At 43.0% G+C, this 25,518-nt stretch overlaps 1 protein-coding gene across 6 annotated transcripts in view; it reads right to left on the bottom strand.

Moving 5' to 3' along the window:
* NSDHL (NAD(P) dependent steroid dehydrogenase-like) overlaps positions 1-25,518 on the bottom strand; it is a 29,580-nt gene that overhangs the window by 1,345 nt on the left and 2,717 nt on the right. The window contains exons 2-8 of one of the 6 annotated variants that reach the window (XM_006944089.5): positions 20,875-20,942; positions 19,904-20,015; positions 16,285-16,443; positions 7,849-7,995; positions 4,297-4,425; positions 1,387-1,529; positions 157-259 (exon numbers count right to left, since the gene is read on the bottom strand). In XM_006944089.5, the coding sequence (XP_006944151.1) occupies positions 157-259; positions 1,387-1,529; positions 4,297-4,425; positions 7,849-7,995; positions 16,285-16,443; positions 19,904-19,975 (753 nt within the window). In that variant the 5' untranslated portion in view covers positions 19,976-20,015; positions 20,875-20,942. The remainder of the gene's footprint in view (positions 1-156; positions 260-1,386; positions 1,530-4,296; positions 4,426-7,848; positions 7,996-16,284; positions 16,444-19,903; positions 20,016-20,874; positions 20,943-25,518) is intronic. The other 5 variants (XM_004000985.6, XM_045051326.1, XM_019824469.3 and 2 more) reach the window with 5 other exon arrangements.

Genomic DNA, 25,518 nt, shown 5'->3' with positions numbered 1-25,518 from the left:
CGATGTCACCCCACCACCTACCATAGGGGATCAACCTCGGACCAGATCGGCCAGGACACGGGAACATGAAGGCAATTTGCCAACAAATCCAATCATGGGGAGACACAATCCGAAGATAGGCAAACACACACGGGGCAGGAGGAGCAGGAGCCTTACCTTCCCACTGATGGCCGCATCTTGGGAGAGGTGCTCTGCAGCCAGGATGTGTCCATGCACCACATTCTCCACGAAGGTGAAGTCCACCAGGTTCTCCCCATTTCTGTGGGCATGCCGGGAATGGTTCCACAGTTAGAGATGTGCAGGGGCCAACGTTCCTGGGGCCCTCAGAGGTGGGATATGTAAGGGCCAAGCAATGAGTCTGAGAGCCCAGTGCCCAGCCTGCCCTATCCTGGCAAGGCCAACCCCGATATTACCTGCTCTGGGCTTCTATTTGGGTAGCGGCTCTTCAACTCCCCCGGGGACACTCTGGGCTAATGGCTTACTTTGGCCTCACACTTTTCTACCATCTCTTTCTAATCCCTCAAAGCAAGAAGACAGGGCAGCAAGGAAGCAAAGCAAGAGGCAGAGAAGCAAGGTGCCAGGACACAGGAATAAGAGGAGGAAAGAAAGAAAAAGAAAGGAAGGAAGCCAAGGTGTACTGGGGAAACAGCCACACTCTGTCACCACCTGCAAGGGTCTTACCACCTGCACTTTCCTTGATGAGGAATGCGAACACCTCTACCTGCCTTCCTAGATGCAAGGAGAGCTGAAGGCCTGGCCCTTGACCTTGTGCCACTCTTTTCCCCCTTGAGCCTATTTCCTCAATTTCCCAACAGGGACACAAATATTTTCCCAGGCTACCTGACAGTGTACTAGGTTGAACACTGTCCTCCCCAAATTCATGTCTCCCTGGAACTTTTGGATGTGACCTTATTTGGAATTAGAGTCTCTGAAGGTGTAATCAAGTTAAGATGAGGACATATTGGGGTAGGATGGACTCTAAATCCAGTGGCTGGCATCCCTTTAAAAGGGAAATTGGGATAGAGACACACAGAAAAGATGCTCATGTGAATGTGGAGGCAGAGATTAGAGTGATTTGTCACAAGCTAAGTAACACCAAGGACTGCTGGCCACCACCAGAAGCTGGGAGAAAGGCCTGGAAGAGATTCTCCCTCAGTTTCCAGAAGGACCAACCCTGCCAATGCCTTGATTTCGGACTTCTGGCCTCCAGAACTGGGAGAGAATTAATCTCTGTTGTTTTAAGGCCCTCAGTTTGTGGTCACTTGTGGCAGCCCCAGGAGACAAACAGAGAGGGTGGCAGAAAAGGCCACATTGGAAGAGAGCTACACAAACTTGACTGATACTTGTCAAGGGGTCATGAAGAAGACCAACTGTGGGCCAACTTACCCAATCACAAACTTCATCTTGCCTTTCTTGGCTGCCTCAATGAGGATGGGGACCAACTGGGGGTCCTTTGGGCCAAAAATGCCATGAGGGCGGATGGCTATGGTTAAAAAATTTCTCTCAGGATCATTGGCGTCCAGGACTGCCTGTAAAGAGCAGAAAGGGCAGGTCAGTAGCACGACTCACAGGAGACATGGAGGCTGGCGTCTGCTCTGGTATAATTTGAAGCTACTTCTCTATCCCATCCACCCATGCCACCCAAATTTGAAAACACAGGAGAGGTAGCTGGGTCAAAACCAGTATGATCAAGGTCACCTGACTGGCTCAGTCAATGGAACATGCGACTCAGGGTTGTGAATTAAAGCCCTATGTTGGGTGTGGAGCCTACTTAAACAACAACAACAACAACAACAACAACAGCAACAACAACCACAGTATGATTAAAGAGAAAGGCCTACTAAATGTCCATCAACTGATGAATGGATAAAGAAATTGTGGTTTATATACACAATGGAGTACTACAGGGCAATGAGAAAGAATGAAATATGGCCCTTTGTAGCAACGTGGATGGAACTGGAGAGTGTGATGCTAAGTGAAATAAGCCATACAGAGAAAGACAGATACCATATGTTTTCACTCTTATGTGGATCCTGAGAAACTTGACAGAAACCCATGGGGGAGGGGAAGGAAAAAAAAAAAAAGAGGTTAGAGTGGGAGAGAGCCAAAACATGAGAGACTCTTAAAAACTGAGAACAAACTGAGGGTTGATGGGGGGTGGGAGGGAGGGGAGGGTGGGTGATGGGTATTGGAGAGGGCACCTTTTGGGATGAGCACTGGGTGTTGTATGGAAACCATTTTGACAATAAATTTCATATACTGAAAAAAAAAATAAAAATATAGTAGCAGATGGAAAAAAAAAAAAAAGAGAAAGGCCTAAAATGCACAACTGCAGCCAGGGGAAGATGAGCCTTGGCTGCAGTTTGTGGAAAAAATCTGAGGGTTCTAGTTAGCAAGTTAGCCTTTAGTCTCCTGCCTTAAGCTCCACGTGCTTGTTTCCACCAGTCACAGGCCGCTCTGGTCAGTTCTAAGAACGACCTCCTGGGAAGGGTCTCTGACGAACCCAAGTGGGCCAGGAAGAAGGGACTGAGAAGGTAATGGGTCTGGGAGAAACAGTGCAGTGACTGGGTAGCTAAAGAGATTATCCAACACAGGTAAAGCCTAGAGCAGTGCCTAATACCTAGTAAGCACTCAAGAAGTGGCAGCCGTTATTTGTGTCATCCACTGTCAGAAAAGATACGTTTCGCGTGGCTTAGTGGACAAACTAGAACTTAAGGACTTGAAGTACAGAGAAACAGGTTTTGCTTCAAAAGTGACAAAACATCCCGAATGATTTGCTATGTTATTAGTAAAAATGTGGACCACGACAGCTCCTACCCGGATGGGAGGACCAAATGAGGTGACCCATGTCAACTGTTTCCGTATGTGCCTGATATGTGTACTTATTGTACCACCTCACCTAGGATTTCTACTCTATGGTGGCAAAATTCTTGCACATGTTTTCCTCCTGGTGAGTTTAAGCTGACTTTGAGTTCACTGAGTTTATCATCAGTTGAGAGGTCTGAAAATCAACAGCAAGATGTGTGCCAACGGGGGCTGACATGGGGCTCCAGGAAGGTCACTGTTGCAGGCATTTATAGGCTTTGCTTACTTCTAATTGAGCAGCCAAAAGTCAACGCAAGTGAGGCACTGATGGTCTGAGGCATGGCTGCCACTTACAGCTCCTGAGGGTAGACAGGGGGAGTCCCAGTGCCTTAGATGAGAGTGCTTCTTGGTTCAAGTCCTAGCAGGTGGGAGCTCTGTGAGGCTCTCCATGCTCCAAGGAGAGGGTGGCAGAAGCTGGAGACAGGACTGCAGCTTACAAAAAGCCAGGCTTCTACCCCCTAGATTGGGGATGCCCTTGTGTCTCCCTGTAGATGAGTTATTCAGGAACTTTTTGAGTTGGAGGAATACCAAACAGATGGGAGGCAGCTGGCTCTCAGACAGCACAGTGGGATGCATGCCAAGCCAGCACTAAGCTCTAGTTTGCTGGCTGTGAAATGCAACCTCAGTGGGTATGATATGCTGCAAACACCTGGGAGAGGTAAGGTCACAGCTTCCCCCGCTAAGGCAAGCTGTCTGTGCTCAATGAGCATCTATGGCTTTCATGTTAAGTATACCCTTAGGGTAATATTCTCTCTGGACATTAGTCCTGGAGCTAGCTGCTGTCAGGGTCCCTGTAGCCCTGGAGTCCAAAGGCTTACTGGCCCTGTTACTCAACTCGGACTGCTGCTAAAACCAGGCGCTCCTGGGCGAAGCTAGTTTGCCAAGTGGAAACCAGTGCCTTGCCACGTACTTTTCCTTAAAATAAAGCAAGATCCTTTCATTGTTTAAGAATAAGGGAAGGGGGTAAGAGTGCCACTAGGAAGGTGTGTTCAAATGAAAACACTTGTGTGTCAAGCCCAAGTTCTGTTTGCGTGTTTGGGATCATCATAAATTGCCTCTGATTTCTATGGCAACTGAGTAACCTTGCATAGCGTAGAGGTTGAGTGCATGGGGTTAGCCACCCACTAGTTGCAGAGTCTCAAGAAGAAAGTGAATCTCTGTGCATCAACTGTCCTCATCTGTAACCTGGTGATGATAATAATAACCACCTTATAGGGTCATTGTGAAGTTTAAATGAGAAAGTTCCTGTAAAACACTCACATTAAGCTATTGTTATTATTTTTTAAATCGAATTTCATCCACGAATTTTACTTCCCAAGTTAGGTATTCAGGCCTGAGAACACTAACTTCATAAATATTTTTCTTAAAAATCTAAACCTTACAGATGTTCATGGAACTCGCTTGTCACTCAACGAGTTCTCAGGTACGTACTCTCTCCTGTAAGATTTTTGTCTCCGTGTAATAGTCAATGGGTTTCATAGCATAAGGGAGGTCTTCGGTTCCATTCTTGATGTTGACACCCTCAAAGACGACACTAGCACTGCTGGTTAAAATGAGTTTCTGGCAGAGGAGAAAGGAAGGTTAAAAAAAATAAAAGTAAGAAATGATCATTATTTAAACAATCTGATGGTCATGCATGAAAGAGAATCAAACAACATGTTCACAACCCTCACAGGCAAGGCACTGTACAAATTATTTACTGCAATGCTTTGCTATCCAGGTATTTTTAAAATAATTCAAAGATCAGCATCTTTTGTTAGCTACGTGGATTCGAGATACATTCTAAAACAGTGGATTTCACGTTTTTTTCTCTATCACTACTGAGAGATGGAACAGGTATCTCACTGTGGGAATGATTCCTCAAGGGAGAAGGATAGCCCCCAAACTTAGAGGGAGATGTCTGTCTGAAAAAGATGCCTGGTGCTTCTGGTACCAACCCTGGCATGTCAGCACAGGTACACAAGCACATGTGCACCATACCCACTTGAGAAGTGCTATTGGAAAGGAAATGCTTTCTTACAAGGGTCCCAGCTTCCAGCCCTCTGGTTAAAGGCAGCACGTCAAAAACTGAACACCAATAGTTCGAATCGTATCTTTACCGCTTTTATTCAACATTGTACTGGAAGTCCTAGCAAGTGTAGTGGGTTAAGACAAACAATAAGGAATAATTTGAAAAGAAGAAACAAAACTATTACCATTCACAGATGTTGGAAATGTCTACACAGAAAACATTATGAACATACAGAAAATATTATAGTTACAGTTCAGCAGAGTTGGTGAGTCCAAAATCAATATACAAAAATTGTGTTTGTCATTAGCAATTAAAAATATGAAAGATATTTTAATAACCCAAAATTAAGAACACAGGGATAAGTTTAACAAAAGATGTACAAAATCTTTCTAAAGTAAAGGATAAAACTCTATTAAAAGGCATTAAAGAGAGAGATAGAGATGTTATTATGTATTTATGGATACAAAGACTGAGTATTGGAAAGGTATCGATTCTCTCCCAAATTGCCTTTAAATTTGATGCAATGACAATAACAACTCCAACAGCCTTTATCAAGGAACTCGAGAAGTTGGTTCTAAAATTTATATGGATGAGCAAAGGGCTAAGGACAGCCACGCAAATTCTGAAGAACATGGCTAGGGGGTGAGTTGTTCTAGCACATACTGAGATTGACCTTAAGCCTTGCTTACTGAAGGCAGAGCACAGTAGTATGGGCACAGGCGGAAGCCAATGAAGCAGAAGAAAGAGCTGGGAAGAGACCCGTGGAAGGCACCTACATCTGAGATGTGCTGGAGGGGGCACTGAAGAGCAGATAAGGGATGGGTCACATGATAAATGATGCTGAACAACAAAAATTCAATCGCTACCTCAGACCACATACAAACTTAAACTGTTGGTGGGTTAAAGATTTGAATGTGCAAAATAATACTTTAAACCTTTGGGGAGAAAACCCACATTAAACAGTCTCTTGATTCCAGTGTTAGGAATGTTTCCTAAATATAATATGAAAAGCCACTTTCTGCACTGCAGCCACTAAGCTATTCTGCCACTTCAGTGAATATACTCCATATACATATATTGAGATGGAAAAATCTCAAAAAACATGTTGGGAGAAAATACAAGTTGCAGGAAGATATATTCACTATATCATTTCTATAAAGTTTTTAACATGCAAACTGATAACTTATATTGGTTGCACATGGAGCAAAGAGCAATGATAAACCCAAGTTCAGGACAGTCATTCTCCATGGGTGGGGAAGGACAGCAATGGCATTGAGGATGGAAACACACAGGGCTTCAACTTCACCAGTAGTGTTACTTATACTCTGTGATGATTATATGAGTACTATATTATTCTTATTTGTTTATTCCGTGAAAAAAAAAAAAAACAGCAGCAGTGAAATTCACAGAGCTCAAGCATGGTATAGACTAAGGAGTCTGGGATTTGGCATTACAGGGTCTGGTTTTAATCCCACCTCTTTCATTACTGGCAAAGAGATATCATTTAGCCTTCCAAATCTGGTTCCTCACCTATTAAGAGACATTAGTAGCTCCTGGTTACCTACTGAGAAGCAAATCAGGTGACAACTACAGGGCAAAATGTCTTATCATTTGCAAAGTATAAGGGGTCACTATTACTATGATCCAACCTTTCCAGGCACTGACCTCTGAAGAGCTCCTTATCCACTTGTTCTTTCCTTTTAATGTTTTATTTATTTATTTTTTATTTATTGGTGTTTGTTTATTTATTTTGAGAGAGATAGAGGGAGAGAGAGCATGAGTGATTGTGTGCATGAGCTGGGGAGGTACAAAGGAGGGAGAGAGAGATTCCCAAGCAGGCTTCATGCTATCAGTGCAGAGCCTGACATGGGTCTTGATCCCACGAACCGTGAGATTATGACCTGAGCCTAAATCAAGAGTCGGATGCTCAACCGACTGAGCCACCAGGCACCCACTTGTTCTTGCTGGGTCAGCTGATGATGCTGGGTGGCCCATAAGGGTGATGATCCTGAGAACCAAGATTTATAACAAAGCAGCAAGCTATGACATGGTGGAAATTCATATGCCCTCAGATCTGAATTATAACAGGTTTCTATTGGTAAAAAGTAAACAGCTAATTTTTCTTTGAAAATGTAAGCAAGGTCTGGAAAATAGTATGGCAGTTCCTTAAAAGGTTAAACATAGAATTAGTGTATGATCCAGGAATTCCACTTCTGGGTATTTACCCAAAAGAACTGAAAGCAGAGACTGGAGCAGATATTTATACACCTACATCTCTAGCAGCATGATTCACACTAGTCAAACATGTAAGCAACAGGTGTCCACTGATGAATGAATGGCTAGACAAAATGTGGCCTATCCACACAACGGAATGTTTTTAAGTGGTTAAAAAAAAAAAGACATTCTGACACAGGCTACAATATAGATGAACGTAGAAGACCTTATGCTGAGTGAAAGAAGCTAGATATAAAGTCCACTTCTATGCAGTCTCTAGATTCATGGAAACAGAATGTAGGATAGTGGGTGCCAAGGGCTTGGATAGGAGGGGGAGGGGCGCTATTGTTTAATGGGGATAGAGTTTCAGTTTGGGAAGATGAAAGTAGAGATGGGTTGTGGGGATGTTTGCCGAGCAATATGAATGTACTTGATGCCACTGAACTGTAAATTAAAAAATGGATAAAATGGTAAATTTTATGACATAATAAAAAATATAAGCAATAGACATTTTACAGCTCTTTAACCAGAGACTGATAAGCCTTAGCATCTTCAGATGGTCTACTGAGATGCAGTTAAAGAGTATTATAGCTCAAATTGGCCCAGCAGCTCCTAGGGTTGATTCTAGGATCTTCACAATATTTTAGGAAGCAAGCCTGGCTAGACCCAGGAAGAGAGCAAGAAGAACCCTGGCTCCCACACACTTAGAAGGGGCCACGACATGCTCCTGATAGCACTCACTCCAGCTTTCCCCTTACCTGAACCCCAGCCTCTTTGCAAGTTTCAATGACATTCTTGGTGCCAATGTAATTCACTCTATAAAAGAGTTCCTTGTTGTTACTGGATGGTGGGGGTGATGCACAGTGGAAAACCGTGCTTACACCTTTCAGAGCTGGGTAGAGATCCTAGAAAAGCAAACAGAGACCAAAGAAATTATTCCTGCTTTAGACAAGTAAACAGCCTCCTCACATTCCCACTCTCCAATCTATGGCATGTAGGTGTCTTGCCCTTTCATAAGTCTAATTAACATGGAAATACATCTCATTGTAAAAGATTCAAATAATACAGAAGTACATAGGATAGAAACCATGTTGTCCTTTCAATCGCCCCTCCCCATTGACTGGTCCCCAGGAAAAACTGGTTTAGGGCATAAGAAAGAAGCCTGTGGGGTCCAGACAAAGGCAGTATCTGTGCCTCTGTGTACCATGGGGGGTATGTATGCATGTGTGTGACAATTCAGGGCACCTGAGGGTAAAACTCCTGGGAAAACCAGCTCATAGATACAAATTATGAATAATATGAAAAAGTCCCACACCATGAAAGGCAGTGCAAACAGCCAATACACAGGAGTAGTCCCTTCTGTGAAAATAGATATGGAACAGCAAGAGCTGAAAGGAAATAAAAACAGGTATGCTTAATTTACTGCTAAAAGGAACCAGAGTTCCTGAGAGCAATGGCTGATTATAGATCTGGGGCAGGAAATAGATAAGACGAGTCAGGAACACCTTGTTGAGCCAGAAAGTAAGGAAGCTAGCTAGCCAAGACTCCTGGGGTCCTGTTAAAAGGACTCAAGCGTCATCTTGAAGAGGCTCTCACTGGCCACAGAAGGGGCAATTTGATCACCAGTAAGAATACGAATTCCTTCTATAAACTAATAAAGGAAACAAAAACAGTCAAACATTTAATCTGCATAAGGTACAAAGAATTGAATTAAGAAAGAAAGAATGATAGCATGTCACCATTTTACAAAACCTTCATTAAGTAATAAGATCTAGGAATGATCATCAACAGACGAACATCACTAAAACAAAGACAATCATGAGTTATGTGCCTAGATCCACTGATTATTAATATTTTGCCAAAATTTTCTTTGTAGGTACACACACACAAGATCTTTTTTTTTTTTGAAACCACTTAAGAGTAAGTTGAGACATTGTGCCACTTTGCCTCTAAACTCTTCATTAGGTATTTTCTAAGAATAAAGACATCCTCCTAAATACCACTAAATAATGATCACACACAATAAATGTAACAGGACACTCTTATCCAATAATTAGTCTATATCCAAATTTCTCCCATTGTCCCAGTAATGTCCTTTAAAGGCATTTTTATATTTGGATCCAGGATCCAATCATGGATCATATTGTATTTAGTCCTCATGTCTCTTCTGTCTCTTTCAATCTTGAACATTCAGTGATGATTCTTGCCTGGAACACTTATTAACACATTATTGCAAAATGGTAAAAACCCTAATTCTAGCATTTGTTTTACTTTTATTAGTTGGCATTCCTCTGTAATGTAGATGTTCCCCCTCCTTTATACTAGTTTTTTTTTTTAAAGTTTATTTATTTATTTTGAGAGAAGCGAGTAGGGGAGGGGCAGAGAGAAAGAGGGAGAGAGAGAGAATCCCAAGCAGGCTCCATGCTGTCAGCCTAGAGCCTGACACAGGGCTTGAACCCACGAGCTGTGAGATCGTGATCTCAACTAAAATCAAGAGTTGGAAGCATAACTGACTAAGCCACCCAGGTGCCCCCTAATTTTTCTTTTTATCATTTTCAGGGACACATGGATTCTTATTTTATTCAATGCATTACTATCCACTACTATTACCTTTTGTGAGGTTTAAGTGTCCCAAATTTGGCCAGTGGAAGCTCTTCAAGTTGGTTCATATCCTTCTTTTTTAAAATTTTTAAAGTTTATTTATTTATTTATTGAAAGATATATATATATATATATATACACACACACACATATATCGAGAGAGAGAGAGAGAGAGAGAGAGAGAGAGAGATTGGGGGGAGGGCACATGGGATGGGCAAAGAGAGGCAGAGAATCCTGAGCAGGCTCCAAACCTGCCAGAGCAGAGCCTGGCGTAGGGCTCAAACTCACAAACTGTGAGATCATGACCTGAGCCAAAGTCAAGAGTTAGACACTTCACCGACTGAACCACGTAGGCACCCCAGGTTCCTTTGTCCTTTTGACATATTCTTATTAGGTTTTGAGCACTTTCTTAATTTTGTCCTAAGAAAATGTCTCAGGCTCACTGTACTACCCCTGCTCAGAGTCCTGAATAAGCTATATTCCCAAGGAACCCTGGTCCTTTTATGGGCAATAGCATACAGAAATCAAAATCTGAGCACTAGATGTGCATATTGCTATTGGTGCCCCAGAGGAAAAAACTGAACCAGAATCAGATCCAGCTTTTAGTCCACTAGAAATATAAGGCAGAGATCTGACTTTAAACTTTGTAGTACTCACATCAAAAAAGTAAAAATAAATGGATGAAAATAATTATAATGTATTTTATTTAATATATCCAAAATACTATCATTTCAATATGTAATCCAGATAAAAATTATTAATGAATTATGTATATTCCCTTTTTCTGTACTACATCTGCTTTACTGGACAGTGCAGTCCCAGATCTACCAGTTTAGAAACCCTAGAGAACAGAGGGACATGTCAAACAAAACCATGGGAATGCAATCTGCAAAATCCAGTCCATGGGAAATGCTACAGGACAATAAATACAGTTCTAAATAAATATCAGTTATTCAACAAATGAAATGTGAAGGGGAACTTTTATAAGAGACTTAACTAGTTCAATCAACTTCAGTATCTTAACCTTCTTGGTTCATTATTTGGAAAGAAATCTTCTTGGTTCGTTATTTGGAAAGAAATCTTCTTGGTTCATTACTTAGAAAGAACTCTATTTAAAAGCACTTATGAGACATTTAGGGGTATTTGAACACAGGCTGGAACTTAGGGAATTGTCACCATGTTTTAGATGTAGTTATGGAACTGTGTTTTTAAAAAGGCTCCTTATCTTTTAGTGCAAATACTGAAATATTTATAGGAATAAAAATGATAATGGTGTTTAGGATTGGCTTCAAAACAATGAGGGTGGGGTGGGGATATAGGTGAAACAAGACTGTCTGTGAGTGGATATGATACAGAGGAAATCTATGAAATATTACAAAGACAGAACTTGAAAGAACACATGAAGGAGAAACTAACAGACATGTAGAATATAATTAAGGACTCCACCTTCCCTCCATATGTCTGGTAAGGCTTCCAGAAAGAAAAGAGAATGGAAGTAGAGTCAGTATTTGAAGAATTTTCCAGAAATGAGGACAGAACTCCATCCTCAGAGTCCAATGGCCCACTAGGTGTTCAGTAGGATTTAAATACAAAATGAAAAGTCAGACCTAGACATGCTTTCCATAGAGTATACAGGATAAAAAAGAAAATCCTAAAAGGCATGAGATTAAAACCCAGCTGACCCTCAAAGGAATAATCAGATTGAGTGTTGGAAGGAATAGTTATGAACCTACAATTCCACCCCCAGCAAATAAGCACTTATGAGAAAGGGTGACATAACAACATTTTCAAGCATACAAGGGCCATAGAAAGTTTTCTGCCCAAATATTCACTGAAGGATGCTAAAGGAAACACTTCAGGAAGAGGAAGGAACCTAGAAGAAAGAAATGGGAGAGAAGAAGTACTGATGAACGAATTCAAGAATACGGCACAAAACCTAAGTAGTGACTTTCAAACCCATTTTAAACCCCTTCACCCTTTTCACATCCTCTTTAGCTTGGGCTTCTTGATCCATCATTGCAATCTTGACCTTGCCTATGTCTGTCTTTATCAAGTTGGTCTGGCAAACTGCAGCCCTGGTTAAATGCAACTCTCTCCTTCTCCCTGCTGGTGCCTGAGTAGCTGAGTGTAGCTGGAGAATACACCATGCTGGAGGGTCTTGCTTTAAGTTTGTGCTTAAAAAAAAACTTCGTAAATAAAAGACTAGCAACCATATCACAGGAGTAGTAGATACTTGAGAGGGCAGTTTGGAAGGAAGCTGAAGTTTGCTAAGGAGTCTCATCTCCTTTGAGAGTACACAGCATTGATCAAGAGAGACAATATCGCTGCCTTCATGGAACTTCCTTTCTCCAGGGATGGTGGGCAGATAAACAAGTAGATACAGAGTATATCAGCTAGTATCAAGTGTTATACAGAAATATAATACAGAGTAAAGGAGATCTAGAGTGGCTTGTGGCTTAGCATAAGTTGGTCGGAGACTTAAATTTAGGGAGCAAGGTTGGTGGTTCACAAAGAGCATTCATGGTAGAAAGAGCAGTGAGAGTACAAAGGCCCTGAGGCAGAAACTCAGTGAGTCTGAGGAGTGGTAAAGACACCAGTGTGCCTGGAGCAGAGCAATGAGCAGAGCAATACAAGAGAGGGTTAGGCCAGAGAGGTAGTGAGGGCAAATCATGCAGGACCTCATAGGTGACTATAAGGGCTTACATGTTTGCTCTAAACAGAACTGGATCACTGGAGACTTCTGAACAGACGGGTATCAAGATTTGATTTATGCATTAAAAGGGTGGTGGCTTCGAGAAGCATGGTAACAAATGAAGGAATAAGAAGTTGGTGAATTGGGGATCTATTCGGAGAGTGCAGTCAAAAAGATCTGATGATGAATGGGATGAAGGGTACAAGAGAAAGGAATCAAAGGTAAATGTACGGTGTTTGGCCAAAGCAACTGGAAAAACAGAGTGGGTCATTTATTGAGAGGGAAAGGACTTTAGTAGGCTTGCTGTAGTGGGAGAGGGGGCCTGTAGCAGGGAACCAGGAGCTGAATTTTGGATATGGCAAGTCTAAAATGTCTATTATGTATCTAAATAGAGATATCTGCCTGCTGGACAGATACAGTCCAGGAGAGCTACAGGCTGGAGATATCAAGCTGGGAGCTCATCAGCTCCTAGACTGTATTTCATCGGTGAACCAGGGGAGGGGGGATTCACGTGGACACTGAGTGTGCTCAGAGAAGAAAAGAGATATAAGCAATAAGCTCTGGAGCCTGCCACATTTAGAAACTATAGAGATAAGGAGAACAAGAACCAGAAAAAAGAAATTATAGAGATGAGACAGAATGGCAAGAGGAGAAATGGGCAAGTGGGGTGTCCTAGGCTTGGCCACTGGATCTGGTTTCCTCTAGGCCCCCGATGGCTGTGACAGGGGGCTGTTGGTGACAACCTAGCTGGAGTACTTGTAAGAGGCAATGGAATGAAGCAATCAGAGGCAACAAGTGCAAATGGTTCTTTGAGCTCCCTCTATGACACGAGAGAGACATGTGGGGCAATGGCTGGAGTGGGATCTCCCATCAGGGCGTTTTGCTTTCTTTCGATGGGTGAGCCTGCAATATGTCTGTGTGCTGATGGCTATGATTGGGCAGACAGGGATCAATTGCTGATGCAGGAGAGAAAGGCCAGAATCCCTAGCTGAATCACTGGGTAGGAAGAGAGGGGCTCCAGCTGGCACAGATGAGGCACCTGCAGAGCGTGGATGCGGTCACAGGCACGTCAGTGTTATGTGGTGCCATGAGGTACCATGGGACCAGTTTGAAGGCCATGGCCATGAAGAACAAGGCAAAAAACCTTGTATTTTCTACTTCGGCCCTGTTCAGTGCCCAGAGGCCCCGAGGAAGGAGGGAGAATCAGATTTAACCAGGACTGGGGTTATACCTAGGAAGTACAACCTGATGTAGAAGTTTATGTGTCCACTTGGTGAGGCTCCAGTCCCATCATTCCATCAAATACCTGTCTAGGTGTTGCCATAAAGGTATTTTATGACTGTGGTTAACATCTATAATCAGCTGACTTTAAGTACAGGAGATTATCATCCATACTCTGTGTGGGCTTCATCCAATTACTTGAAAGGCCTTAAGAGCAAACCCTGAGGTTTCTGTAAGAAATTCTGCCTCAGGACTGCAGCATCAGCTCCTGCATGAGTTTCCAGCCGGCTGGCCTGCCCTGCAAATTTCAATCTTGCCAGCCCCACAATCCCATGAGCCAATTTATTTAATTAAATCTTATTCTATCCCTTTCTCCATCTCTCTCTCCCTCTTCCTCTTTATCTACATACACACACACGTTAGTGGTTGTTTGTCTGGAGAACCCTGACTGATACAGACAAGAAGAAAGAGGCAAGGGGGATAAGTGTTATGCAAGAGAGTAAGTCAGCCATGGACTCAAAGGCAGTGAGGACACAAACTGGGTGATGGAGAGTGGAAAAGAGCCAGAAATCTGGGTGCGGTTTAAGAATTGGTAGGTGAAGGTATTAGGTTATGAACTAGAAAGATAGGAGGTGGTGCAGAGTGGGGGGCCTGTAAGTGAGATCATGTTGAGGACACATTTAGTAACGATAACAGGCTCTGGGGCGGGGGATGACAACAGGCCTGGAAGCCAAGAGGCTGAGTGACAGAAGGCCAAGGAGAGGTGAGGTGAGGGTATTGGCAGGGTCATTTGTGTGATTACTGAACTTATCGACAGTTATGATGAGGCCGACCTCGGCCAGGAGCTAAAATCACTAAGAAATGAGATGGAGTCCCCTGGGAACGGGAACACATGGCTGTGGATGACTGTCCCAAGGAAGGCACTGGGGTATGTACAGTCTGCTGGCACCATCTGCATAGCCAGAGGGATCTTAGGGCAGTGAGGAAGTGGCAATGACAAACAAGGAAGACTTCTACCCCATCTCCAGGCTCAGAGGTGTGGGCAGGATGGGAGAGAAGACAGCCTGCGAGGGAAGCTGTGTCCTTAAAATTCAAAGTAAAACAACTATGGCAAATGACGCCAAAGTCAAGAATAAGAGCCCATGGACAGGCTGAAGGAAGCTGTCTGTGATAGAGCATTCTAAATCCATAAGAGAAATAAGGTAACCCAAAGACAAATGGACAAAGGTTGTTGACAGGCACTTCACAGAGGATCAACAAAGAGCACAGAGTCTGGCCTCCTGAATAGGGAGGGCACATGACTCTAAGCCTCACCAAACTACCATTCCACATTCTTTGGAATGGCGATACCAAAAAGTCTAAGTACACTGAGTGTTGGCAAAGACGTAGAACGATGCGGATCCTACCAACCACACTGCTGGTGTGAACAGAAAACTGATATAGCAGCTTTGTTCAGCAATTTGGCAACATCTAATAAAACTCAAAATATTAATACCCTTATGACGCAAGTAAAGCCTGCAAACATGCTCAGTGAAAGAAGCCAGTCATAAAAGGACATATATTATTGCATGATTCCACTTATATGAAATGCCCAGAGCAGGCACATCTACAGAGACAGGAGACGAGTGGGTTGCCAAGGGCTGGGAGGGCAGGAGAGCAAAAGGGGAACAACTGCTAATGGGCCTGGGATTTTCTGCTGGGATGATGAAAATGTTCTGGAATGAGACCAAGGTGATGGTCACACAACTTTTTAACTACACAAACAACCACTGAATTGTACACTTTAAAAATATGAAGTTTATGGAATGTGAAACATATCAATAAAAAAACCCTGAAAACCAGCGACTGCACTTTGGGGTACATAGGTGACCTTTGAACAACACGGATTTGAACTGCATGGGCCCACTTATATGTGGTTTTGAGGTAAATACAATACAGGACCATGAATGTATTTTCTCTTCCTGTGGTTTTCTTTTTTTAATGCTTATTTATTTTTGAGAGAGCACAAGAGGGACAGGGGCAGAGAGAGGGGGACAGAGGATCCAAAGTGGGCTCTGCACTGACAGCAGCAAGCCCAAAGTGGGGTTCAAACTTGCGAACTGTGAGATCATGAGCTAAGCCAAAGTCAGATGCTCAAGTGACTGAGCCACCCATGTGCCCTACTCCTTATGGTTTACTTAACAACATTTCCTTTTTTGTAGCTTACTTTATTGTAATAATATTGTATATAATACATACAACATACAAAATGTGTGTTAAGTGACTGTTTATATTACCGGTAAGGTCAACAGTAGGCTACTAGCAGTTAAGCTTTTGGGGAGTCAAAAGTTGTACACAGAGGGTCGGTGTCTCTGACCCATGTTGTTCCAAGATCAACTGAATACTCTGGAACAGTAGTCGGCACAGTACAGCCTGTGGACAATGTTGTAAATAAAGTTTTATTGGCACACAGTTGCACCCATTCCTTTATGTACTGACCATGGCTGCTTTTGCACTACCATGGTAGAGTGCAGTTGTACTGACAAAATGAGGGTATGTGTTAAATTCCTTCGTGTAACTTTAAATTTTTTCAAAAAAATTTTTTTTGAAACAATTTGGCTGACCTCTGAGCAGGGTAAGCCTGGTAGTTTCCCTTTGGGGGCCTGTGGAAAACTGGCAAGGCTGGGTGGTCCATCATTACCTGTTGGTTGCAGAGGTCACCCAGAAAGAAGTGCACCTGGGGATTGTCAAACCCTTGCCGTATATCAAATACATTGACAGCGTAGCCTCTTGCCAGCAACTGCTCCACCATGTGCTGCCCCAGAAATCCAGAGCCTCCAATCACTGTGCACTTACTGGCCTGCAGAAAGAGAGGGATGGGCAGGGGGTGTATGAGAATTTGAAGCTATAAAGAACTTTGACTCACATGTTCACGAGCAAGTCCATCTGTTTGTTTGAAATTCTTTTTGAGTCAAGTTGGAAGCTTTATATATTTCTGGTGTTCTATCGCCAGTGGCACCCTCCTCTCCAGAGATAAGTAAGGAGGAAAGAGAGATAGCAGATGATACTGAGATAGACTTTGGCTGGATTGGATGATCTGATACATGCATGCTGTGTGTTTAGCGAAAGGAGCAGGAAACACCTCTGGAAAAAATGAAAATTTGTATGATCAAAACTGGACAATACAAAAAACCCCAAAGTCATACCTTCTTGCTCCTAATAACAGAGCCCTGGGCACTTCTAGAACAGACAGAAACAAAATAAAACACAACACAACATGCTACCCACTCAACTGACAATGTCGACTTAAAATATCAGTAAGAAGAAAGCAAAGTCTATATGCTCGCAGGAGAAAGTCAGCCTCTTTTCCTCAAACTGACCATTATAGGGCTGTGCTGTGTGACTTTGGACTTGTCACCTAATCCCTTCCCACCTTAGTATATCCAAGACTGTTGCTGTCTGATGGGATCTCCTGGAGGGGTTGCAGGGAGGATCAGTAAACTGTTAATCAGCCAGGCCCTAGGCTTTGCTTTCCCTTCTCTGAGCTCTGAGCAAACCGACGAATCAGGGAAGAGCTATGGTGCTTACATTTCACCTTCTGCAACATGTGCACTTTCTGGGCTAAATTCCAAATCTGGCAACTGGGGATAATGGAAGGACAGAGCACCAGATGCAGGCACTTCAATATTCTGATGCTAGGGAGAATAAAACTGTCTGTTGCACACTGATTAAGCTGGCCCCAACAGTCTCCAAAGGAGGACCAGTGATATCCATCCTCCCTGGGGTCTTTCTAAAACTGTATCTGGGCTTTCTGAAAATGACAAACACCCATTTTCCCTAAGCTCATGTACAGTAAATCAAAGTTGGGAGTGTGGAAACTAAAGATATTAAAGAAATTCTGATCCTGATTAGAAAACAAACAAACAACCCCTCTCTTTATCCCTTAAATATCTATACAATTGAGTTATGCAGGAGACTTCAGAGGTGTCAAGGCCCCTACCACAGATTCGCCCCTCCCAACCTAGTATCCCACGGACTGGCATTTTTACTGGAGTCCACTGGGCCACCCAGAGATGGCTCTAGAGCTTAAGCATCATTTGTTCAGGCACGTGTAACCTACTGATGTAATCAGCTTCACTATTCCACACCGCACCCCACCCCCAACAAAATGATCTCTTCAACCCATTTTTGTCTAGGTTTTGTTTGATTACTCTCATATACATATAATCACACCATGCTAAATAATTTGTACCTTGACTGGAATTTCTAAGATATTCCCAGGACATAAGCAAATTAAATGCACAAATTCCATTTGATCCTCATTTTGGCTATACCTTCTCCTTCCCTCAAGTCAGCTGTATAGGTAAATGTAGGTTGTTTAGAATAACTCTGAGCCTCCCTGCTCCCCAAACTGATTTTTCTTGGTTTGCTAAAAGCTTGCCTTAGTTCAAAGAGGTTCAAACTAGACATGTTTTGATAGTATCCCAAAGGATTTCAGATTCTCTTGTTATCTAGCATCTCTAGTTACAATTGTTTCATAGTTTGATGGTCTATTTTAAAAAATCAAATAACCTTTCTATTATGTCCAGTGCAATTTCCTTTCATGATTTTATTTATTTTTTAAAGTTTATTTATATTGAGAGAGAGAGCACGAGCATGAGTGGGGAAGGAGCAGAGAGAGGGAGAGACACAATCCCAAGCAAGCTCTGCACTGTCAGTGCAGGGCCTAATGCGGGGCTTGAACTCATGAACCACGAGATCATGACCTGAGCCAGAATCAAGACTGAGCCACCCAGGCGCCCCTGTTTTTGTTTTTTGTTTTTAATCATTATTATTATTTTGAAATGTGGCACCAATATTGCTTGGAACGAGTGGGCCAATGGCTATTCCACAGAGAGTTGTGTAGTGATAAGAACTGAACTGACATTTACCCCAGAAAAGTCAGGTGTGTGATGGGCCAACGTCTTTAATCACACCTATAACACCACATGGTTAGAGATCATATGAAATAACCACTTACGTTTTATGGCCATGAAAGATGATGCAGAGGAAGTGGGCACAGTGGACAAGAAGGAACATGTACTAACAAGAATAAAACTCTGGACTGTAAACAGGTAATGAGACTCAAGAATGGGTTACTGAGAGAAGTTATAAAATCAACATCTTGGGGAGAGAGTTTTAAGAATAGAAAAGAAAGCCATCCTAAATGATTTTAATTGCAATATGACCTTGAGGTAAGAGAATGATCTAGGCCCCTGGGTTTCTTTTAACCTGTTCTGTTTTCCTTTGTCTCTAGCAGTGGGCCTCTTTTCAGAGAAGTCTTACACAGAACATACATATAAGGTAAGATGAAAGTGTTCTTTTTAAATTTTTAACTTATACTTCTTATAAAGGCAACCAGTGAGAAAGAACACCATGACACAACCATTGAAATCTAATTTTTTTGGTTGCTGAGTATCAATAAAATCCTAATTTATACAAACAAGGAACTAGATGGCAAGGGACTCTGATGGTTCATCTGAACATTAGAATCTCACATTAACCTTCTATTATAGAGGCACAGAGGAGGCTTTATTCTGAGCTACCCACCAAGACAAGTGTGATCTAGTGGGGAAACTCCTGGGCATCTTTAATTTATTAACATTTGATCTAAACACATTTTATCTTGACGTGATTTCATTTCTGAAACGTTAGCATTCATCAAAAATGAATCAAACCAAACCTATGCAGACCTACATGAAGAACCTCCAGGAGCCCCGACAATTCCTTAAAGTCCTTTCTGATACTTGCAATGCTAGATCTTAGGAGTCCTTGCTACTGCCAGTGTGGTTGCTAGGGAAGCCTTCTGCCATTCCAACAAAAAGCCTAGTCTAGCCTGTTGAAGGCCACATGAAGGCAAACTGAGGCACCCAGCCAATGCCAGCAGTTACTGCCAGGGATGTGAGTGAGGCCACTTGGAACTCACACCTCAGGGGGGGTCCCCTTGACTGCAGGTGGGTGGGTAAACCCAGAGGAAACCAGCCAAGGACTCCCAAGTGGGGCCAGCCTGAATCACAGAATCAAGAACAAAGAAATGGGTATGGTATTGTTTTAAACCACTATGTTCTAACATTGTTACACAGCAATAAGTAACTGAAACCTTGAATATATATGTATATATGTGTGTGTATATGTATAAACTCAACATTAATTGATTTGATAAATGTACCAAATACAATTTTTAATCCACAGGTAATATCAGTGGCTTCCTGGTATATATGTGCTCGACTTTCCCCTTATCTGGTTTTGGTTAACCTTTTTTTGTGTGTGTCAGTACTCACATTTGGAATGTCTTCTGTCAAATGTGTCCGTGTGACCTGGTCTCTCATTGGCTCACCAAATGCTTGTTCCATTTCAGCTCCAAATAACGTTATGTTTGCGATGAAGTTTTCTCTTCATAAAGACATATTTAGAGACAGACATTTATATAATATCAACTGAAACATTTTTTAGGCATTAGTGTTTTTGTGTGGATGCCATTCCCCTGTCAAGTTTCCACAAAGAGCTGAACCACAGTGGTAGCTATTAAATGAAGCCCTCTGCTTAATATTCCTGTGACAGGCTTCTCTCTGAGGAAAAGGTGTAACTGGGCCCATAACTCACTGCATTCTTGGATTAGAGGCAAAATGGGAAGCCAGTTAAATGGCCTCTCTCGTCATTTACAACCAAAGGAGCATCTTTGGCATTGTAGCTTTTTCCATGGCACTCACACATTTCAATTATTCTTGATTTTCCTTGTGTTGATCATTACATTGTGGGAGTGCAGTGGGAAAATGCACAGACCCAGGGAGTGCTGGGTTCTGGTGCCAGCCCTACCGCAAACTAGGTAAATCCACTCCAGTCCTGTCTTTCTGCTGCAGCTGAGTTTCCCCGTGAATAAAAGGGACTATGTGCTGCTCATCCCCATGATGCTAGGGCAGGGGGTGCTGGGAGTGGAACAGTATAACAGAAGACAGAGCTCTTCTTGGTGAAATTAAAGCCACCCTAACTATGTGTGGAAGAACTCAGTGTCTGGGGCTGTCAGAAGCCTTCAGGAAGTGCTCAGAGTATGGTGGGGACTGAGCACTTCACAACCAAGACACAATGAAGCATACCAGCTGATGAAAGAACCATAACACCACTCAGACGAGTAGTTTATAAGACCAGCTTTTGTGACAGCCCTTAGGATATGCTCCTCTCTTCATTCACCCATAATACTGACTCGCAAACAAAGAGAAGCATTCAATTTTGGGTTAGATGTATTTGGTCTTACGTCTGTTTTCTTGGTAGTGGTCAATTTACTTAAGCCATGGATCTCCTAACATCTGGAGACGGTGAAATCTGTGACAAAGAAAACAGTCCAATTGCGTGCAAAAAGCTAGATTCACAGAACACTTATCAGTGAGAAGGTGGCTGCCAGGCAGCCAACACCAGGGTCTCAAACACCATGACTGCTCCGATCCAATTCCACACCTCTAGTCTGTCTCTCTCTCTCTCTCTCTCTCTCTCTCTCTCTCTCTCTCTCACACACACACACACACACACACACACACACACACACACACACATTCTTGTAGGAAATGATTTTGTGGCTGGATGAAATGGCCTTGAAATGGGTATTATGAATCTCTGTGTCTGATGGGGCCATTTTACAGAAACATGTTTCTGAAATCATAATGGAAGTTATCAGGAAAATACATTTTAAAACTTCACTTTTCACATAATATATTATGCTAAATGAAATCAGACAGGCACAAATACCATATGATCCTTTTTTATATGAGATATGTATAGTAGTCAAACTCATATATGTAGAAACAATGGTGGGTTCCAGGGGCTGGGAGGAGGGGGAATTGGGGACTTAGCGATTACTAGGTAGAGTTTCAGTTCTACAAGAGGCAGACTTCTGGCGATGGATGGTGGGGATGGTTACACAACAATGTGAAATGAATGCCACTGACCGTACTCTTAAAAGTGGGCTCAGAATAGCTCTGAATGGGAAAATAAGACCCTAAAGAGCAACATTCAGGGGGCTGGGATTGTTAAGGTTCACACATCAGAAGCCTCAAGTCTTTCTCCTGTAAAATGTTAGTTCTTTGAATCCATTAAAAACCAGTATATTCATACTGAGACAAAGCTTTGAACTAAAAAAAAAACAAACTAGGAAGAGATCCACCTTCTACTGGTGAAATCTAAGTGCCTTGCTCAACTTCTGGGCAAGGGGAGAAAGGCTGCTGGCAGGATTATATAAGAAGACAAGCAAGTGAGCCTAATCTCCTTCTTGCTGGGGAAAGTCCCCAAAAACTAAGTCCTAGAGGCAAAAGGAAGGGACAGTCTGTCCACCTCAAACCAGATAAAAAGAAAAAGTATTCCCTCCTTTGAAAACATGGGAGATCAGCTTCTTTGTAAAGGGGTAATGCAGAGCAATTCAGAGGGGTGTGTTAGGGTGTGTGGGGGTAGTCGGGGCCCGGCCTGCTGTCTTCCATGGAGTCAGTGCAGGAAGGTAAGATGTAGCTACCACAAGCTCACCGGTCTAGTCTGTGGACAGACAATGTCTGTGTATGCAAGAAAACTGCAAACAGGAGTCAAGGCAAAACACACTTCCCCAAAGGACTCAATCAGCTAAATCTTGTCCTTTCATAGTCCTGAGGTGTCTGGTTGTTTCTGTTAGTCATTCGTCTCTCTGATTGTCTATTTTTAGGACACAGAAAGACCCTGGCTTTGGATTTGTAGTGGCCCCCGAGAAACCCATCAGCATGCCTGCGAGCTTGAGCTTATGGTATCCCCTTCACCTAGAATACCTTCCCTCTCCTTGGTGAGTTCCTCCTTATCCTTCAAGGCCTAGCTCAACTGTCACTACTGTGAACCTCCTCTCCCTCCCTGGGGACAGTCAGCTCCTTCCTTGTCTGCTCCCGTTCTATTACTCAGCACGCTCAATTATACCTTTTTTTTCCTACTTGGTTGTGAGCCCCCTGAGGGCCAGCAAAGAGCCTGGAACAGAGCAGGGGTTGTATTGTTCTCCTGCAGCTGCTCCCAGAGGTCTCTTCTGCAGATCAGTGATCCTCCCTGCTGACCTCAGAGCTGCTATGGGGCTCAAACAAGGCTCGGGGATAAAAGTGGAGCTGCAACTTGTAAAACAGCAAGCACCCAGGTTTTGGCTCACTCACCAAATGCTGGCCACTGCCAGGCAGAACCTGCGTTAAGACACAGCACCAACCTCCAGGGAGCCCACGATCTAGTGTGAGAGACAGACTTAGTGGACAATTGTGGAATGCGTCTGAGTTCTCATGAAGGTAAACCCAGAACGGGGAGGCTGGCCCAAGAAGGCGATCCCTGAGCCAAGTTCTCAAGGCCATGGAGGAGTGAGTCAAACAGGGGTGGGTGTCCTAAAAGCCTTTCCATGGCCAGGGGTGGGAAGGACAGGTGATAGCACAGAGCCAGCATGTTCTGGCAACTGTGACAAGTTGTGTCATAGTGAGTATGAAGCAAGATTGGGAGCAAAGTTGAGAATATGAAGGGACTGTGTGTCAAGTTAAGGTTACACTAAGAGGAGAGGGAGAAGTCCTGGGAAGTTGTAAGCAGGGTGAGTGTTAAGATCAGAAGGATCACTCTGGCTGCAGTGCGGAGAAGGGATTTTACCCAAGTCTAAAGTTTTGGGCATGCGGGGTAGGGGAGATAACAAGAGCAAATCAGAGAAAAGAAATAATATTGCTCGAAAAACTGCCAAATGCCAGGTCTTTTTACATCTAAGTATATTACACCATTAAGATCCCTAAAGCACCCAGTTAGGTCTCATTCAACAAAAGAAAAACTCAGGCACAGAGGTCGAGTGACTTGCACCACACAGATTTTACACAGCCAAGGCAGAACTTTGTGGTTGTTCTTTCTACTCTGCCAGGCTGTCTGTCACCCCGCAGACCAGGAAGTAGGGTATGGAAAACAAGACATATAAGGACCAGCAGAGGCAAAACTGGGCAGGGGGCTCAGATGCCAGGTTGGGACTTTACTCTGTAGTCATGGGAAGCCTCTGAAGGTTTAAGAGCAGGGGGGATGACCTGACCAGAGTGTTCACCAGGAAGACAAACCTGGCAGAGCAGGTAGACGAGGCAGGTGAGAAGCAGGCACAGGGATATTCTTCACCAGTCATTCAAACAAGCTTTACTGAGTACCTAATATGTGCCCTTCACTGTTCCAGGTACCGGAGTACCAGCAGTGAACAAAACAAAGATGCCTATTCTCATAGAGCTTACCTTCTAGTGGGTGGACAATAAAGAACAAAATAAGCAAGTACCAGGGGAAAACTGTAGAGCAAGATATGGGGCTCAAGCATGCTGGGGCTGCAGTGCTAAACAAATAGGGTGTTTAGGGTGGCTCACTAAGAAAGAAGGTGATAGTGGAGCAAAGACCTGGAGGAGGGAAAGAAGTGGAGCAAGCGGGCAGAAGGGCCAGCTGGAGCTAAAGTTCTGAGGATTGTGCCTGTGTGTTTGAGGCCCAACAAGGAACCTAGTGTCCCAGCTGGAATGAGCCTGGAGAAAGGAAAGGGCATGATATGCCAGGCCCTGCAGACCACGGTGAGAATTCTGGCTGGTAGGAGCTGGGAGACTGCTGACAAAGGCCTGAATTGGAAGAGGAGCAGCAGAGGTGGAAAAGAGAAAAGGAATGGCCTTTAAGTGGGAGAACGGATAGAACCTGGAGGCTGGTTAATGCGGAGGGGACAGGAAAAGAGTCAAATATGACTGAATGGTTTTGGACCTGGTTCATGCTGAAAAAGGAAGGGAAAAAAGGGAAGAAGGTCAGCAAAGACGTTAATTTAATGGATGCTAATATATCTCATGCCTTTCTCAGCCTAAGAAGCTTATGCTCTGTGCCCTGCCTCCCTAAATAATGCCCCAATGCCCAGAGGGGAAGCATGTAAGGACTGAGAGCCCTCTTACACTGGGCTAGCTGTGGAGGGCAGATCCTGGACCTCCTGTGGAGGGCAGCTCCATGAAACCAGGAGCTGGTTCTTTGAAAAGATCAACAAAATTGGTAAACCTCTAGCAAGAATCATCAAAAAAGAGAGAGAGAGAGGACTCAACTAAACAAAATAACTAATGAAAGAGGAGAAATAACCAACACCAGAGAAATACAAAAAATTGTAACAGAATATTATGAAAACTTATATGCCAACAAATTGGACAACTTAGAAGAAATGGATACATTCCTAGAAACATAAAACCTACCAAAACTAAAGCAGGAAGAAATAGAAAATTGAACAGACGAATTACCAGCAAAGAAATTGAAGCAGTAATCAAAAAACTCCCAAAAAACAAAACTCCAGCACTAGACGGCTTCACAAATTCTACCAAACATTTTAAGAAGAGTTAATACCTATTCTTCTCAAACTATTCCAAAAAATACAAGAAGAAAGAAAACTCCTAAATTCATTCTATGAGTCAGTGTCACCCTGATACCAAACCAGATAAAGACACCACAAAAAAAAAGAGAACCACAGGCCAATATCTCTCAAGAATACAGATGCAAAAATCCTCAACATATTAGCAAACCAAATCTAACCATACATTCAAAAAAATCATTCACCACAGTCAAGTGGGATTTATTCCTGGGATGCAAGGCTGGTTCCATATTCACAAATCAATCAACATAATATATCACATCAATAAGAGAAAGGATAAGAACCATATAATCATTTCACTAGACGCAGAAAAGCATTTGGCAAAATACAACATCCATTCATGATAAAAACCGTCAACAAAGTAGGTCTAGAGGGAACATACCTCAACACAGTAAAGGCCTTGTATGGAAAACCCACAGCCAACATCATACTCAACGGCGAAAAACTGAAAGCTTTTCCGCTAAGATCAAGAACAGGACAATGTTGTCTACTCTTGCCACTTTATTCAACATAGTACTGGAA

The sequence above is a fragment of the Felis catus genome, chromosome X (genome assembly GCF_018350175.1).
Source record: "Felis catus isolate Fca126 chromosome X, F.catus_Fca126_mat1.0, whole genome shotgun sequence".
NCBI lineage: Eukaryota > Metazoa > Chordata > Mammalia > Carnivora > Felidae > Felis > Felis catus.
This window is presented reverse-complemented; position numbering and strand designations above follow the sequence as displayed.